At 46.4% G+C, this 18,504-nt stretch overlaps 1 protein-coding gene across 4 annotated transcripts; it reads right to left on the minus strand.

The window, feature by feature from the left end:
- Positions 1–3,288: 3,288 nt before the first annotated feature.
- On the minus strand, positions 3,289–17,423 carry LOC136451042 (uncharacterized). 4 transcript variants are annotated; one of them, XR_010758513.1, is made up of 12 exons: positions 17,049–17,423; positions 16,062–16,161; positions 15,410–15,657; positions 8,624–8,719; positions 8,388–8,544; positions 7,319–7,458; positions 7,200–7,235; positions 6,583–6,817; positions 5,312–5,373; positions 5,098–5,233; positions 3,817–4,018; positions 3,289–3,736 (listed from the first exon to the last, which is right to left on the minus strand). XR_010758513.1 is itself a non-coding variant. In XM_066451778.1 (10 exons), exons 3-10 carry the CDS (start codon positions 15,530–15,532, stop codon positions 5,171–5,173), a joined length of 912 nt encoding a protein of 303 aa, XP_066307875.1. In that variant the 5' UTR covers positions 15,533–15,657; positions 16,062–16,161; positions 17,049–17,423; the 3' UTR covers positions 4,676–5,170. The 4 variants fall into 4 exon arrangements, 2 of the variants coding, with proteins under 2 accessions (XP_066307875.1, XP_066307876.1); XR_010758512.1 differs by having other exon boundaries at positions 3,291–3,736; positions 3,817–3,885; XM_066451778.1 differs by lacking the exons at positions 3,289–3,736; positions 3,817–4,018 and having other exon boundaries at positions 4,676–5,233.
- Between the last annotated feature and the right edge of the window lie 1,081 nt (positions 17,424–18,504).

Genomic DNA, 18,504 nt, shown 5'->3' on the forward strand with positions numbered 1-18,504 from the left:
CAGTTGTGTGTGACAAGGAACGCTGTCCATAGAGGGTTTATGCAAGGAAGCAACAGATAACCAGAAAATGGAAGATCATAAAAGTTGTCGAACCACATAATTGTGCTGACCATGAGCTGACACTGAGGCATCGACAGTTGACATCTACCCTCATTACCAAGTGATTGATGGGAATTCTGCAAGGAGAACCCAACATGAAGGTGGGGACAATTATCAGGACCGTTGAGGCGTTATATGGAGGATATGTGATAACTTATGGTAAAGTATCGAGGGCTAAGCAGCGAGTGTGGAAGATGATATATGGGGACTGGGAGGATGGGTATGAGCAGCTGCCAATTCTTTTCAATGCAATCAAAGCGGTGAATCTAGGCATGCATTATGAGTACATCCCAAAACCTAATGCATGGAAGGATGCGAGGCAGATATTCTTCCATGCCTTCTGGTGCTTCCCTCAGTGTGTCGAGGCCTTTAGGCACTGTCGTCCTATCTTCTCCATTGATGGTACGTTCTTGATTGGCAAATACCAGGACACACTTCTTATAGCCATATCCTGTGACGTGAACAACAAGTTGGTTCCTTTGGTATTTGCTTTGGTTGAGAAGGAGAACAATAACAGTTAGGGATGGTTCTTGAAGCTAGTCTGGATACACGTGGTTGAGCCTGGCAGTGAGGTTGGCATCATATCTGATAGGCACCAGGGCATACTTAATGTCGTGCGAGAGCAGATGGATGGGTATGCACCTTTGCACCATCGTTGATGTACTCAGCACCTTGCTGAGAATCTACTCTGGAAGGATGGTGTGAAGGATAACTTTGATTTGTTCCAGGAGACTGCTCGACAGCTTGAGGACAAGTACTTTTAGGAAAAATTGGACCAGGTCAGAACCGCATCAAATGCAAAAGGTAGATAATGGATCACAGGTTTGATGAGGGATTTGGAGAAATGGATGAGAGCTCACGACGCTGGTGGATGAAGGTACGAGTTTTAGTGTAGCAACATGGCGGAGTCATTCAAAAAGTTGCTATTGGGGATACATGGTATGCCCATGAATGCAATCGTTCAATTCACCTTCTATAAGCTTGTTGCCTGGTTCAACGATAGACACGCTCATGCATTGCAGTTGCAGAGTGATGGAGAGATATGGGCTCCAAAACCAAAGGCACACCTAGAGAATGCAAGAGAAAGGGCTGGCACACATGAGGTTACATGCTTTGACCACGCCACATGGACTTATCAGGTCGAACATAGGGGCGATACAACATCCGATGGTGAGATCCAAGAGTCGAGGATACATGTGGTTGTCCTCTAAGATTTCAAGTGCACTTGTGGTAAACCAAGGCAGTACCACTTTCTATGTTCTCATTTGGTGGCAGCAGCTAGGCATCGCAACTATAATATCGAGAGGAGGATACCTCACGAGTTCAGAGTCGACATGCTTGTGCACACATGGAGCCCCCACTTCGTGCCTTTCCGGGACCCTGGAGAGTGGCCTCTATATGATGGGCCGAAGTACATTGCGGATCTAGCTTACCGTTGGAACAAGCGTTGATCAAGGCAGAGGACGAGGCACGGGATGGTTATGGATCAGATACCCGGAAGAACGAGGCGTGGGGGAGGAACTCCATTTGTTACTGACCCCGAGCAGTACGAGTACGGCAAGTGTGGTAGACTTGGCCACAATTCACAAAGTTGCCATTGGCAGATTAGTGAGGTGAGACTATTGGTTGATTTTATTATTTTATATTTGTCGTATTCATTTAATTAATTATGTATGTCTCAATTTATGCTTATATTTGTGTCAATTACTTATACATTTCTAAGTTCATGCTTTATTGTATATTGAAATTCTAATTTATTCACTTTTTTCTAGGATGGAGCAATTCCACCTGCTCGACCTGATGTACGAGACGACCCACCGAGAACATCTCATAGCGTTGGGGCAGGTAATAATCTATAAGTTTTGTTCAAAATTTAGTGAGCGTACATGTGTTCGTGAAGTAACAAGAGACTATGTTTTATTCGATGCGTCCGTATCATTAAGCGAAATATTGAGACCATAAATAATAAAAACAACCACATAATGAAAATTCAATACTATGTCACATTACACAATATATTAATACTAGAAGTACGTGCCGACAATAGACATAGGGGCAAATGCACGTCTAAATCCTCAGTCTGAAATGTACTGAGTAAGCAACTCATCATCCGAGTATCAGTCCTCTACTACAACTCTATTGCTGTGGCTAGGCTTACCTGCGTTTCTCTAACCTACCTGTCACCTATAGTAAGCGGCCTCCGCTTCATCTACGACTGCTGCAGCCTGAGTGAAGAACGTGTCGTCATCCTCCTCCGCCTGTAAGTCCATCTCTGCTAGACCGATGAGCTTGCTCAGTCTGCTAGTGTCTTCCTCTACCTGCTCCGCCTACAACCCTGCCTCTGCTAGAGCGATGAGCTCGCTCAGTTTGCTAGTATCATCCTCAGCCTCCTGCGTCTGCAAGTCCACCTCTACTAGAGCAATGAGCTCACTCAGTCTGCTAGTGTCGTCCTCATCCTCGTCCCCCTCATCAGACAACACAATCAGTGAATGAACGGTGCGACCAACTCGAGATCTATGCTCATCTAACTTCTTCTCCTCATACCTTGCACGAGCCAGCTCTATGGCATGTTCCTCGCTGCAACCAATCTCTTCATGTATAAAATGCAATCAGTTAGCAACGCGATTATATTTCATTTAAAATCATGCAACGAAAAAAATGCTTTCAAGCACTCACTGCCACATAATGCAACAACATGCTCGTTCAAGACCTGCATCTGTACTCTTGTCTCCTCCCTTGCCTCATTCCTTGACCTCTCCTCCTCTAACGTCATCCACCTCTCCAATCTCTATTTGTTAAGCCCAACATCGATCGAGTTACATATACCGCGCTATCTAGCAAACTCACACATCTTTTCTTTGTGATGTTTAACGAATATGTTGACATAGTTAGGTGCATATCCCCTCTTCCGTGCAATTACTTGCCTCTTCTTTAGTTCATCCAAGAACTTAGTTTGACCATCATAACATTCCCACCTGCATTTTCTGGTGCTCTGTTCAAACGGCAAATTCTATCATATATGTCTTAGCAAAAGAAACAAAATACGATTTTATATTTATCACAAAAATAATCAACATCATCATACTCAACCATATGGCCGCAATAATGTTCTATTCTAAGCTCCGAAGGGACTAGGCCATAGTTGAATTTAACACCACATTCGCACATGACAGGAGGTGCTTTATAAATTACCCTTTCTTTCTTCTTTTCCTTAACCTTTCGCGGTTCTTCCGGCCATTGGTTCTTAGGACCATACAACCACTCCTTGAAACGACACTTCGCCATTGAAAACACCTAAATAAGTAGACATTACTACATGAACACATCTAGCTCAATATTTCAACACATACACTTTGCACTTACTTCATGCTTGTTTGGACATACAAACTCCAACATATTCTCAGGATTTATCACAGCTCGATCTCCATAATCGTACAGAGGAGGTTCCTCAAGTCGTCTAACTACGCCTAGGTGCTTCTCCTTAGCCGTCATTGGCGGAGGGTTAGGGGGGTGGAACCCACCGCTTGAAGTGCTCACATAGATGTCTCCCTCTAAACCAATCGTCGAAAAGGAGGTACATAGGATCAAACTTGTCTACATCATCGATCCACTGAAAGAAAATGCACCTCTCATGGTCCTACACAACGAGATTCCAACAAAATATTAGTAGCATACTTACACAAATAAAGAAAAATGATAGTGGAAATAATTTCTTACATTAAAACGACTGCATGTGTAGAAGCAACGCGCCGCTGTGTCCGGATGTTTCGATTGAAAAAACATGGGCTGGAAAACCACAGTCACAGTTAGGGACAGGGAGGTCAGAAGGGATGGGGGCATCTTTGCTAGATGCGTCGGGGTATAATTCTCGAGGACGACCCCGTTTTCGCTAAAACTCCTCCCAAAACATTTCTTGCATCTAACAAAACGGATGTAATTTAACAAACATAAATCAAAACATCACAAATAAATGTCAATGATAACCATAACTACAATACAACCAATTTCGTTCTAAGAACCCAAAGCAGTTAACATTAAACCATAAACCTAGGGTTTCTCATTTGATGCACAACAATGAACCCATAACATAACTACATGCGCCTAGGTTTGATAGCTTTTCCACGCCTTGGCATCATCCTACGGTTGTATAATACATATATTGATGGATACAATGAAACCCTAAGTGATAACGATTATTACATTCAAAAATCTGACTAATACATACCGAATCGATGCGAAAAAAAACTAAGAGAGAAGCGATGATACCTTGCTCTCGAAGATCTACAGATCAAATCAAAGTTTCCAAGGTCCAATATGCCGATTCGTGAGGTAGGGTGAAGTGGGAAGAGAAAAAACCCGAGAGGGATGAGAAAGAAGAGGAAGAACACTCGAGCAGGAAGGTTGGCCGGAGTTAAATGGCGGTGAGCTCCACGCCAGTCATTCTGGCGCCGAGCTCAGCGCCAGAGTGACTGGCGTCGAGCTCACTGCCATCTACCGTGCCCAGGAGCTCGGCGCCAGAGACGCTAGCGCCGAGCTAAGGGTCTATTTTTTTAATTCTTTCTACCAGGGGTCTATTTGTGGGAAACTTTCAAAAAAATGGGCTAAAATGTAAAAAAATCAGTATCGAGGCCCATGCTACCTAGTGTGAAATGAAGTTTGTTTTTTTTTCTCCGTAATCTTCCACCTTGGTCAATGGGTACTTGGCGTCTTGGCCTATGGGGTGACATGATTCTATGTATGTCGGCACTCGACAAAGACGCAACACGATCCGCTGTCATATTGGGCAACACGGCCCTGCACCGGGCTCTACATTGTCTAAGCACGAGGCCACGAACGAGTGACTTAGGGTTGCTTGTTGTTTTCCCGTAATGTAATGTAAAGGAAAAAGGGCTCTCTCTTCAGCTAGACTAGACATGGATCGATGGGCGCAGAAGGAATCGCACACATATTTCACTACGAAAATTGAAGACTTTGGGCCACCAGGACATCACTACTTACCAGCAAGTCAGCCATGGAGCACTCTCGGGATCGGTGGTTCTGCACAAAAGACTAAAGCAATGCATTATTGCCCCTATGCTTCAAGACCAATATCAATCGTACAAGGCACTGCAACCACCAATCCACCATCGACAATCTGCACCCCAAAAAACAAACCTTTTTATCAAGAGATTGGCAGGGAAGCAATACCCAGCTGTGCTTGAAACATGCCTACCTGAATGCAGCAGCCAGCAGGAGAGAAACAATGCCGAGGCACCAGAACATTATATAGCTTTCCTATACACATGGAAACCAAGGCAGAACACTAGATTACTTGGGAACACATGCAAAAGTAGACGCAAAAGGTCTAGAATAGCTGAGAGCAAAAGGGTAATTAAAAACAGAGCAAAAGATTCAACCATCGACAGCAGCTGAAGTCATCATATCTTACACCAAACAACAGAATTACACGCTCAAAACATCACAAGAACATCTACATGTTCTCGGATGATCTAGCAAAGAACACAAGTTGTGATGAGTTACAACATGTCATGCTACAACAGTTTGTCTTTGCCTATTGGGTTCCATATTCTCTCTCTAAGCTGTCAGAATCTACAGTTTTTACTCCATCACCAAGACCAGAACTACTAGATCAGTACAATTATTAAACTGTCGCAGGCATTTGCTCTCGGCTCTCAGAAATCCAAATTCCCTCTAGCAGTCGAAATCTACAGGTTCTACACTTCTACTCCAGGACCAAGACCAGAACTAGTTCAGAAAATTAACTGTTGCGCGCTGACTGGCTAAATGTACAACAATAGAACAATCTTCTGAGCTCCACAACACATGGCGATGCATCCCCACAGTCATATCCTCTGTTGAAACAAAAAAAAAAAAACTAGTATGATACTTGCCAAAGCTGCTGGCACTACAAATCTGCAGGTAAGTTACTACTCTTATTTCCTGTCTGCTGGTGGGGGTGGGGTGGGGAACTGAGGGCCATAGAATGTACCCGCTAATCCTTGAAAAGGTGGAGGCGGGTTTGGACTAGGGAAACCAGGTGGGCTGGTCATGGGAAAGTTGACCACAGGCAGTAAAAGGTGGGTAAGTGCAATACATTGGACCAGGGTGGTCCAGCAGGAAAAGGTACAAACGTACCAGCTGGAGGTGGTAGATGTGAGATCATTTGGGGTCGCATTGCGGGCAGGAGGCAGAGGCGGTGGGGGGATTATATGGGGTGGCGGTGAATTTGGCGGAAGTGGTGGCGGGCTAGGGCTCTGGTGATGGAGGATACTGTGGTGGTGGTGGTTTAAATGCATCAGGATGAGGGAATGGGGGTGGCAGTGGTGGTGGTGGTGACTGTGATTGACGCTGAGAAATATGTGTGTCATCCTCTAGCTTCTGCCTCTTGTTACCAGAAGTGTGCTCTTCTATTTTCAACATGGTGTTACCCCCATTGACATCGTGAAGGCAAAGCACCACCACGTATATTGTCTGAAGCAGCACCTGCAGCAAGCTTTGTCTCTGTCACGTTGTGCTCAACACCATTGCCCTCCTTTGAATACAACACTGCAGTTGATTGTCCCTTTTGAAGAGACTTCGCAGCTTCTGGAGCAACAGTACTAAGTGGATCAGAGAGGCTGGACCTCTTAAGCCCTTGATTTGATGGCTGATGCCTTTCCATGTTGCTTCCAAGCCCCACGCAGAGCTCAGCAGCTCTCTTGAATCGGGGCTGAGCTGCCTGATTCATGATGGAAAAGCATTAGTAATCTGGATAAACTGCTTCTTTCCCTAACATAGAGAACCGTAACTGTAGATTCAAAGGTTACAGGTAGCAGTCAGGTCCTGCCTCTAAGTAGTCTGCTGACCATTTTACTAAGGGGAATCAACAGTCTCATTAAACCCAAAACAGATAGGCCCCAAAACATAATAGTACGCGAACACATAAAGGTGAAGTAAGTTGTAAGTATTCTACAATACAGAAGTTCTATTCATTGAGAAGTATAAGTGGCATAGCAATGTTATAAAAATAAATAAACTCAATAGAAAGGTGTATTGTGGTTAGGAATCCACAAAGTGAACTTTGATCAGAAGAAACAGCAATGCTGGTTGAAGGAAATTACCTGAAGCTGGCTTCTGACTTGTTCCACTTTGAGCTCCTGAAAATAAATGAATCGCTGTAAGCACCGGAAGATCCATTTAACAGATAAAACAGACCTTACAGAGTTATCTGCTGAAGCACCTGCTCATTCAGCGCTTCCTTCAAATGAGAAATCAGAGTGGTCCTGAGTGATTCTGACATTTTGAGTTGTTCGATGGAGTTTCTGAGAATGCTATGTTGTTCCTCCAGCTCCTGCATAAAGCCCGATCGATTGCTGCTACCTGCCAATATGCGACAGAAAATTCAAGCTACAGCACAAAGAAGATAACCAATCTAGTTATTACCTTGCAACCTCATTAAAATTAGCTGGATCTAAGCAGGTTGGACTGAGGTTGGGACAACAATTGGGTTGTGCCCAGCCCACCTATGAGGCTATGAATCAATTCTCCATAGCACACCATGTGGCATATGATATTCAGTATCACTTATTTAGATTTTATTTAGTGTGTGCCCTCAAAAGCCAAGGGAACCATTCATTGTGGTCACAAAGCTAAGCTCGAAGTTGTTTGTTATATTATAGCCCTTATAAACCAACAGTGAGTATGAAAGGATCATCAAAAGCATAGGTCCTTTTGCTTGCTGCCCATATTTCAGAGGGAAGACCATGACACCACCAACCCCTGAATCTAGCCAAGGCTGAAGAAACTACGGTGGAAGAATGCAATTGCTGTGTCTGCTGTGAGGCAACTCAAGGTAGAAATTGCTCAGAAGTTCCATTGACAATGCCATCAGGGCATAGGGCTGAAACACAATAAATCTAGTCACTGAACCTCCTCTTGCCAAAGATGGAAATGAGGGTTTTGAACATACAGTGCATCTCTTTATACAAACCATCTAGGCTCAAGGATCTCTCAGTTGCAACACAGGTGTGATGCAAACCTTTTGCACATTAGCTACATCAACCTAGGTATAACAAACCCATGCCCAGATAAACATCAATGTGTTATGGCTTGAGGCCATGGTAGTTTGTTGGTTTTGTGGAAACCCTGCAGATGTGGCGCACCACAACTCAGAGGTGAAGAACTTGCAGACCAAACTATAGCTCCACATAATCACTAGTTTCTGCATGCTATGAGCTACATATTAACTAGTAAATAATAACAGGACATGTGAGAATCCTTTGAATATCCTTTGAATACATATAGCTTACCTAAAACGGAGTTATTTCCATACGTTTTATTGAGTTCATCAAAATTGATAAGAGCTGCTTGGCATTTCCGCATCAGAGTATCCTCATCCATAGGAGCATTCAGGACATGTTTGTAGCTAGAGACAACCTTCTCCAGCAGCTCACTGCCCGTATTTGTCTGTCCATATGGAAACCACGATTGTATACCTCAACGGAGGTCAGAGGGTCATAAAATAGAAATAAATCAACTCGCTTACCAACTTGTTTCTAATGTCCTTTAACCTCCTGAAAAAGTCATCTTTGAGGCTTTGTGCCTGAGTATCGAATATTTTACGGTCTTCCCATATGTCAATCTGTAACATTGAGGGGAAAAAATATGAGATGAAACAAAAAATTATCTGTCGGAAAGCGAGGTATAAACCCACAGGTTATCATCCCAAGTGATTAACTTACTATGGAGCTAAGACTTACATGAGTATGCAACCACTTTCTGATTTTTGCACAAGGATTCACCAGGGCAAGTGCAAGAAAAAATAATGCAGAAAGTAGGATAGGTGCTAACGTGCAAGCTAAGTTATGCTAAAGTGCAAGACAAAATAATGCAGAAAGTAGGATAGGTGCTAACGTGCAAGCTAATTTATACTAGGTCGCATAGATCTCCTGATGCTAACTTGCACAATTGCACCTCAACAGTTTACTAGGTCAAATCAAACAGTGCTTTGAGGAAGCTTAACATCAGCCTTTGGGGAAGTATGGACAGCTAAGGAACAAAAGAAGTAACATATATCTAAGAGGGATCACAGAATGATGTGCAAAGGGATAGTTTCATTCCATTTTTTAAGTGGTGCATCAGAGCACAGCGGCTGCCCTAGACCAGCGGTGATGAGATCAATCTGATGTTGCGGTGTGAGCCTCTCACAGCAGCACAGTAGGGCAAGGAACTGGCGCCGGTAGTCCTCTGCCGACCCCATACACTGGAGGGCCTTGATCTCACCCAAAGCGTTCGAGCAGGATGGGCGGCCCGAAGCATAGGTTCACGTACTTGACAAAGCGCGGCCACGACACGATCCCGAAATCACGTTCCATCTGCTAGTACCATTCCCCCACTGCGCCGTCGAGGTGAAGACAAGCCATCCACACCTTTTCCTCCAGGGTTCAGTGACCCCGAAAGAAGTTGTCGCACTTGTTGAGCCAAGGCAAGCGATCGGACTCGCCGTCGTAGCAGGGAAATTTGAGCCCCGGGTGGCACGGATGGCGGTCGTGGCCATCGTCGTCGTAGTTGTCATGGTAGTAGCGGTGACCGCAGCCATGACAGCCGCTGCCACCCGAGGGAGACATCGTGCGGACGCTGATGGAGTCTTATCGGCACCACCTTCGTCCACCTTGCAGTCGCTGCCCATCTTGAACTTTTCGGTGCGTGTGATCTGGCGATCATGGCTGTCAAGGCGGTTGTTCATCGTGGTCCGCTATGCCAGCATGCGATCCAGCTTGGCCATGATGGCATCAAGATCGTTACTAGGGGCATTAGGGTTGGAGTGGAGAGGATAGAACCGAAGAGGCGCTCATTCTCCACGGTGACGGGTAGATGACTGGTCGACCGAAGACACAAAAGGAACTTAGCATAATGAGCTCATGAACCGTACTTTTCTTCACGTTTTCCATTTGACGGTGTGCACATGTCGTTACATACAATGCATAAGCAAACCCATGTAGACCAAAGGATGACATATTCATTATATAGCAAAAGCTAAGAAGTTCGTTGTTGTGGGTGCTTGTCTGTTTTGAGAGTGGCTGGTGAAGGTGCTCGACGGGAGGGAGATATCCTTGCCTTGCTTCCTCGGAACTAATAGAGGAAGAGAGCTAACAAAGATGGGAGGAGAATTAGGAATAATTATTTGCTTGCCTTATCCAATTGACAGCGCTCCTTTAGATACAAGAGCTTACAACCAAAAGTAGAATGTGTTTAAATTCCAATCAATTATCCTAATAGAGATCAATAGCAAATGGCAAGCCTAATTAATAATGGTGCCTTCCTTCTAGCGCCTGGATCAACTCCTCTGATCCTTCATGATTCTCTTGCTCTTTCTTCTTGCCCCACATAACATCACTCCGTCGGGCTAGAAGGTGGGGTACTTCCTTTGGAAGAGCTCTAGGTCTTCCCACAACATGGTGGAGTCAGGTTGGTCCTAACACTTGATCAATAGTGGGCAACCACCGTGAGCCAACCGCGTTTTTAGTGCTCGTTCATGAACAGAGAGGTCGCACCATGGTGGAGCGGTGATACTGTAGTCGGACTCTCCCACTGCATTAAGGAGGATCACCCAATAAATTCTTGGGCAGGCCGATGTGGAAGACGTCATGGATGCATGCACCAGCTGGGAGCTCAAGTTTGAAATCCACTGGGCAGATTTGAGCATTGATTTTGTATGTGGGCCATCAAAGCAAGGCTCGGAGCTTCCCCTTGGAAGCCGTCGAAAACAAGGGTGTTGTAACACCCGTGGCCGTCATCGACATGAGTAATCGCGGCAAGGATCGAAACGGATAACTTGGGGAGGAGGAAGTCTCCTTTAACCCGATTAGAGTTTTACTCAATTCTAGCTTGTCTTCCCTCTTACAAGTGCCTAGCTATATAGCTGGTTTTACATTGTCTGTAGGCCCTACTTGGATACCCTCCACATGCAGGTGGACACACACATCTTGACCCCGTCAATTGCCTGGCACCTTCCCTTCATGCGCTCTCTTGTGGTGGACGCGTCGTTGTTGTCGCCGCTACAGGTGCATGATGACAAAGGCGAAGCCACACCCAATCCCCGACAGCAAAGGATGTCGCACGATGGCCACGGTCATAACTGCACTTGGCAATGTGCTAAGCTTGCTCGAGACAGTCGTGGATGTCGACGAGGAACTTGTCACACTCTTGCATGGCACAGGGTGTCGAGACGACACATAGCTTGCTCGGTTCATAGGAGCGGACTGACACCCAGAACATCGTCACAGAGCGTTGAGTGGTAGTAATTGTTGTAGATGAATTGGGCCCAAGGGAGCCACTTTACCCACTATCAAGGACGATCAACTGTCATAGATAGCAAGTACATGGCGATTACCCTGTCAATTGCCTCGGAGCTCATCTGAAGCTTGGAATCGGATGCATCGAACAACACCTTTCGAAAAGCTGAAGTGAAAACAAGGTCTGTCCCACACAAATGGAAGACAGGATCCATGCAAGAAGATGACCTCGACAAAGAACAATCAGGCCACCGTCTCTACCAATCAATCATGGTTGAGGATCACTTATCAACCACCGACCTTGGTAAGTCCTTGATCAATCAAGGTTGAGGATCACCGATTTGCCATCGACGTTGGGAAGTCCCTCAATGAAGTCCATCGTGACATCAGACCACATTGATTCCGGGATTGGAAAGGTTGCAAGTGCTCCGACTTGTGGCGTTCACATATGAAGCACGCCCTCACGTAGCCCTTCCTCGGGCATTGGGCATGTTGAAGTCTTGGCTCAGAGCTATACCATGGCTAGCACTTGGCTCTCGACAACACCTAAGAGATCTTTCTTAGCTCCGATGGCACCAATCCTAGCCAAAACCATTACGAAGATGGAAAAGATCATGCGTGACTACGATCCTTCCATAAAGCCAAGGGACAAGCACAAATGAGCTGAAGCCTCACTAGCCCACATCGTGGACCTAATGCGACCACCACATCCAGTCATTCGATGGCGAGACAATCTGGGTGTGTAGGCAACCCCAATTGTGACACCAATAGATGACGAAGCTTCTTATAGAGAAAAGGCACACCAAGATCAAGTGCTTGCGATTCATACTTTTGGACTTTTGATGAAAGAGGAAATTCCACTATATTGAATGGACACTTTGCAAGCTTCAAACATACATGCTACAGTCTTCATTCATCGACAAAAAGTGTTATGCTTAAAATGTCACATGGATAGGTAATGTGACGGATCGAGCATCTCAATCGACAATTAACGAGAAAATTGCACACAGAAGACAACAATTACTCCAAGTGTAGTAGTAATGGTTCCTTCAAAGGATGTACAAAACAATTAATTGTTTGAAGAATGGCCAAGTGGCACCACTTGGCATCCAATTAGCGCAATCCGCGAGAACCTACCTATTACATGTTGCTAGGTCAATACAAGACCAAAATGGAAATCCAAACTACCATTTGTAGCATGTTGCGCGGCACATGAATCAAATTTTATTTGGACAATGGTTTGACGATCAATCCTCAACAAGGTTCAAAATTTTAGGAGATTACATAGGGATACATGCCTCAATTGAATTTCATCGAACAATAGCATTGCAAGCGGGCTCGTCCGCGGCTATCCGCCAAGTGTCCTCACGGGACTTACGGCAAACCTGCATGGAACCGCTAGTGTTTTGTGGACTTTACGGCAACCCGCATACTGTTCGCATGCAAGTTATTCTGAGCTCACCCTGCTTGTCACCGTCATAGTGCCCGTCGAACCCCGTGTTGTCCACTAGGACGACGTGGATGAGGACATCGAATAGGTTGGTGTTGTGCACAGTCCAGACAGCATGGCCGCCCAGGGCAGCACTTGAACTTGGCGATGATCTGGAAGAACACCACGGGGACCTCACTTGAGATCATCCTGTCGCCGCCGTCCACAGTCTCCCCACGGAGCGCTTCATGATCTTCTTGATGTGTGCCAGCTGCAGTGTGTGTGGCCCCGTCGGCGCAGACACCCCGCCGCAGAAGACGCCCGACTCAATGAGTGCCTCACCTGCCTCATGACGCCCGCCATTAGCAAGACCACAGCACATGCGAACAAATTTTCAGCTTCCGTGCTCCTATGTGCGTGCTCCTGCGTTGGTTTGAAGTAGCCCGACAAGCATGCTTAATACCGTGCCGGCTACCATGACCTGAGGGGATCAGAGCTAGGTAGGCGAAGCAGAAATCGATGGAGGCTTTCTAATCGTGGAGAACAACTGCTTGCGGACCAAAGCCACTTGCGAGGATTGGTAGTTTGGCCCGCAAAACAATTGTAGCTACTCCACATGAGCCACAAACATGATTTTGCGGGGCGGGGTTAGCGGGTTGCGGTAATTACCTGCCCCGCCTACAAGCCTATTGAACAAATTAACAACCAGTCAAAATAGAAGTTGTGGATCATTCCTCAAAAAGTTCTTGTAAAAAAAAGGAGCAATAAAAAAACACTCCATCCCCTTCACTTTTTTCCACATAAATAAGCTTGCAATCTAGCCTTTGCATGTCCAACATACAAGACATCCAAGCAACACTTGAGTTTGTTGGGCTCAACACTAGCTAATCACTCACGCGTGATGTCGACACTAAGAACCGAGATCTCACACCGCCATAGACAACAAGATACCATGCCACCACTGCCAATCCTTCCTCCACCGAGTGTGCCTCCCAACCTTGATCACCTGCAGCCAGTGAAAAACAAGGCGCGATTCCGCGCTCGCCTAGGCGCGACTAGGCGCTGGGCGGAGGCCTCCCGCGGGGCCTAGGGGGTGAGGCGGCATCTAGGCGGTGGGCGCGCGCGTTTGCGGAGGAGGCGGCGCCTGGGCGGGATGCGCGCGCGTTTTGGCGGGCAGGAGAGCGAGCGCGCGAGCGGGCGGCTGCGCGGGAAAGAAAGCAGCGGCGCGGGAAGGATCGATTCGCTGGCCACGGTACGTCTCCGGCCGATTCGTCGTGCGCGAAGCTTGTACTTGACGCCGTGGACCCGTTTTCCGCATCACCCGGCCATCTTCTCCCTCCGTGCAGGCCTCCTCGCGCCGCCTCCGTCCGCCGGCCCGCCGCCGCCCCTAGAGCTCCCGTGCGCCCCCTCCTCGCCGGGGCGCCACTGCTGGTGAGCTCCACGCCTCACCTGCCTCGTTGCCCCTCGCCCCGCCTCTCGGGAACCCCAAGGTGAGGTCCGCCCGCCCCCTGCTCCTCTCTCCTCTGCTCGGCTGCTCCTTTCTATCTTCCTGCTCTGTACGCCTAGAAAACGCCTAGGCGCTAGGCGATGGTCACCACCTAGCGCCTAAAAAAACATTGCCTACAGCACCTGCATGGAGACATGCAAGCGCACCACCCTAATCAAAGTTCTCCATCTAACTGGGATCTAGAGTATGAACCCGTACGGCTATCATGGCAACATTCAAGAATCAAGATGTCATCCCACCTGCCGTCCCAAACATCGACCCACGTCATCCAAGTTATGGAGACAATGAACCTAGGGCATTGAACACCAGGATGCAACAGGTTTGTCCATGAGCCCACCGAAAGGCCATTGTTAAGCGAGTTCGATGGTGCAATGCCCTTCGCCCCTTCTAAGTGTCTCATCTAAGTGTTAGCATAGGTGCCCTATCGAGGCTTGCTTCCTATGACCATCTATTCAACAACATACACCAGCGAAGGAGTGAGGGATTGAGAGCGAGGAAGGGAGAGAGTTATGTTGCCCTTCTCCCCCCTCATCCCCAAAAAAAACATACATTGACCACCGACGGCCTAGCTCGTATCGTTAGCACGATGCTCTGCTAAAGTATCTTGACATGAGTCCCCAAACACAATGACAATGATATGCCAACTTCTAAATCGACGACATGCCAACAAAGTTAAGGCGAAGAGTGGGCTTTCATGTTCTCCATACTTTACACCACCTTTCTTCATCACCAGTATGTGACACAAGCACTGAATTCCCCAACCCCAATTGCTTTAACTTTAAGAGAAAGAAAGTAATTGAGAGGAGTGAAGGCAGGAACATGATTGTTTTTTTGCACCAATTCCTAGAGGCTAGAAATACTATTATCATGAACCCTCGCATGCTCTGTGTATCTTGTGCCCAAAGAGTATCTAGAATAAAAATATCAAGTAGTAAGCATAACGATTACCATTCTAATAACCTTGCCCCTAAAGTAAGCACATAGATATGGACATGAAGTTGTTAGCATATTTGTTATGATGATAACTAAAACCACAATTTGAACGACATGAGTAATAATGCACTTGCATGAATATAGATATCAATGATATGTACAACATACCAGTCTTTTTGGGACATTCCGCCCAAAATCATCTCTGACAGTCAACACTTCATTCAAGGCAGCAGGGATGACCCTCATGAATTCAGTTATATATCCATTACCTTCTTTTCTGCTATTCTGCATAATATCATTTGCAAGGTACAACAAAGATACCCTCCTCTCTACAGGAGCTGCATGGAACTCGCAATCCCATGTTTGTACAACTTGTTGGCAGTAACGATGATGAAAGACACACCAATGTGATAAAGCTTTTGTTTTGTTAAGGATGACATTACGTGAATCGATAAAATAATCACAGTCAGCAATAGTAGGTAGCACATGAGAAAATAATCACAGTCAGCAATAGTAGGTAGCAATCTTGAGTAGGGGGCAGTGAATGACTAGCATACTGCTACTAACTGGTCACAATGAAGCATGAAAGGTTATCAACTGAATGGGATTTATTGACCCAGCGATCTGGAATGTTAAGACAACAAAACTACCTTTTTTCCCTGTAATCTTAAGCTATGATTTTGCACTTTGCAAACCACACAAGCTATACAAGCCAATAAAATATGAAAATAACTCATATGAGAAGTTAAGATAAAAAATACTTCATGCAGAAAAGAAAGCGTTAAGTTAATGGGGATTGAGAAACTGGCAAGAAGGATACTCTCTATGCTCTGCTGTGAGCTATTAAGCTTCGAAAGCTTCTGAGCCAATATCTGCTTGTTGAAACCCGCCACTCATTGTATGCACCCTGGCTTGCACACCTGCAAAACACGTAACATTGTGAAGCCAATATTAACTACAGTCCACAAATCACTTCATGCTGAAATAATGTCCCGGAATATGGAATAATCATGGAAAAACTAAAGCGGTAAAATAATTCGAATATTCTTGTGTGTTGTTTCTGACATTGTAACTGCAACTAATATTCAGGTTCTCAAAAGGAAACCATTAAAAACCAGGATCAAAGGTACTAAACCACAGAGGGACCTGGAAGCCAAATAAAAATCCATTCCCAACTCAACAACCAGACATTGATAGCCGACACTGGTAGCTAGAGTCCTATTCTGGCTTTGCAAAAGATGGCAACAAAATTCGAGCCTTTTCGATAAGGCAGTAAAAGCAGCCCCAGAAAGGATGCCGAGCCAGGCAAGCCGTAATGAGAACTGCCTCTCGTTATGACAGACCTGGAGTTCTGTCCTGTAGAGTGGAGAGCATCAGAAGAAGCAGAAGCAGAAGCAGAGACTGTGACTAGACAACCCGACTACCCGAGCAGCACATGGCATGACCGTCGTCGACGCCAGACCAAAACCTTGCAGCTTCAGACATCGCGCAGGAGCTGAGCTTGAGAAGCAGGTGTGCGTGCACACAACATCACTCCAAGAAACCCAGAGAAGAACAAGCAGCCGCTTAATCAAACAAGTAAAAATCATTCGAGGCCCCGACCCGACTCCGGCTGAAACCATCCCAGCGCGGCACGAAACCAAACCGAATCAGGGGAAATTCCCACGCACGAGCATCCCAAAGCAGCAGCGGCGGTTCCTAATCCCAGAGCCGGCAGCGAACTACACAGCGCGGGGGCGCGGCAAGCTCCGAGCAAGATCAAAGCCAGCGCAAGAGGAGAGGGAGCGGGGCGCGAGAGATCCCGTACCTTCCGCGGAGCCGGTGCCGAATTCGGGGGGCGCCACCTAGGAGGGGGCGCACATTGGGGGGAATTCTAGGGTTTAATCGGGGATTTGTAGAGAGGGGCCTGTGCACGGGGGGGTGGAGAGGGCGGAGGAAGGAGATATACGTCGGTTACTAGTCGGCGCCTGCCTGCGCGCGTGACCTGCGGCGAGGAAGAGAGGCAGAGAGGGGAAGAGTGAGGTGGACGACGACGCGAGGTGAGGTGGATGGAATTGGATGCATCCTGCTGGGCTGCGCGGCGGGCCTGCCTGCGGTGCGGATCGTCTCTCTCACTATCTGTATCCAACTGACTCTATCTCCAGCAGGCAGCGGACCGCGCCGCGGCGCTGACTGCTATCTATCTTTGGGCTCCCGCCCCTTCTCTATATCCCTCGCCAGTCGTCACCGTATAGCCCGTTGGAGACGAGGGAGAAACGTGGGGTGACCGTGTGCACCTACGCGGCTGCGCCCCCCGGTTCCGTTGCCTGCTGCTGCTATTGCGGTGCCGTGGCGTCGTGGCGCCGGACGCGGTCCACATCGGCAGTGACGTGCACTACAGCTCATCGTCCCAGCCACGGCTTGCGACGTGGAGTCTGAAGTTGTACCATGGCTCGCTCGTGCTCGGCTTGCAGCTTCAGGCGGACATGTTTGGAATTTGGGTGTGTTTGGATGTTTCCGCCGGGTGCCTACCAAAATGTGTCGGCTGGCTAAGGCAGTTTTGGAATACATGGAATTTGTTTTGAAATTTGTGTTTTTTCTCGTGAAATTGAAATGATTTCTATGAAACTTTTATACGGTTCCTCTCAAAAAAAATTTGTTTTGAATGAGCACTAAATGCAGTTGAAAAATTTGTCTACTTCTAATCAACTAAATTGGAACAACAAATTAGAGTAAAATTCTTGGCTCCACGTTTCAATATAGAGAACTCTGACTAAAATTTTCTTTTCCACGCCTCCACGTTTCAATTTGTTTTTCTCCAAATACGACTATTCTCAATACATGGGTCTAACCCATTTCAATCCCTAAGGCCTTCTTTGGATGCCCATGTATCTACCTCAATCCATGTACGTTGGGGTGAGTTGGTGTTGATACATGACATCCAAACAAGCTATAAACCAAATGCATGTTTAATATAAAAACTTTTGTGGGGCTTTTATTTGATCCCAATACTTTGAATTGTCTTTTACAAAAGTTGTTCCATGCCGGGATAGTAATTTAGGAAAGCCAACGTTACACTAATTTAACACGGAAGTGATGGTGGACACTGCCACGCTGGGCACACCATCTATAGGATGTAGGTTGAGCATATAAAAACACTCAAGATATACAATGTATGCAAATTTTTCAAAATAGCCATGTATTTTTTTTCTTAATACTACATGAATACTTCGCATGTTGCTACGGGAATCACAGATAAAACTATACTACATATAATTACTTAT

This window comes from Miscanthus floridulus, chromosome 5 (assembly GCF_019320115.1).
Source record: "Miscanthus floridulus cultivar M001 chromosome 5, ASM1932011v1, whole genome shotgun sequence".
Taxonomy (NCBI): domain Eukaryota; kingdom Viridiplantae; phylum Streptophyta; class Magnoliopsida; order Poales; family Poaceae; genus Miscanthus; species Miscanthus floridulus.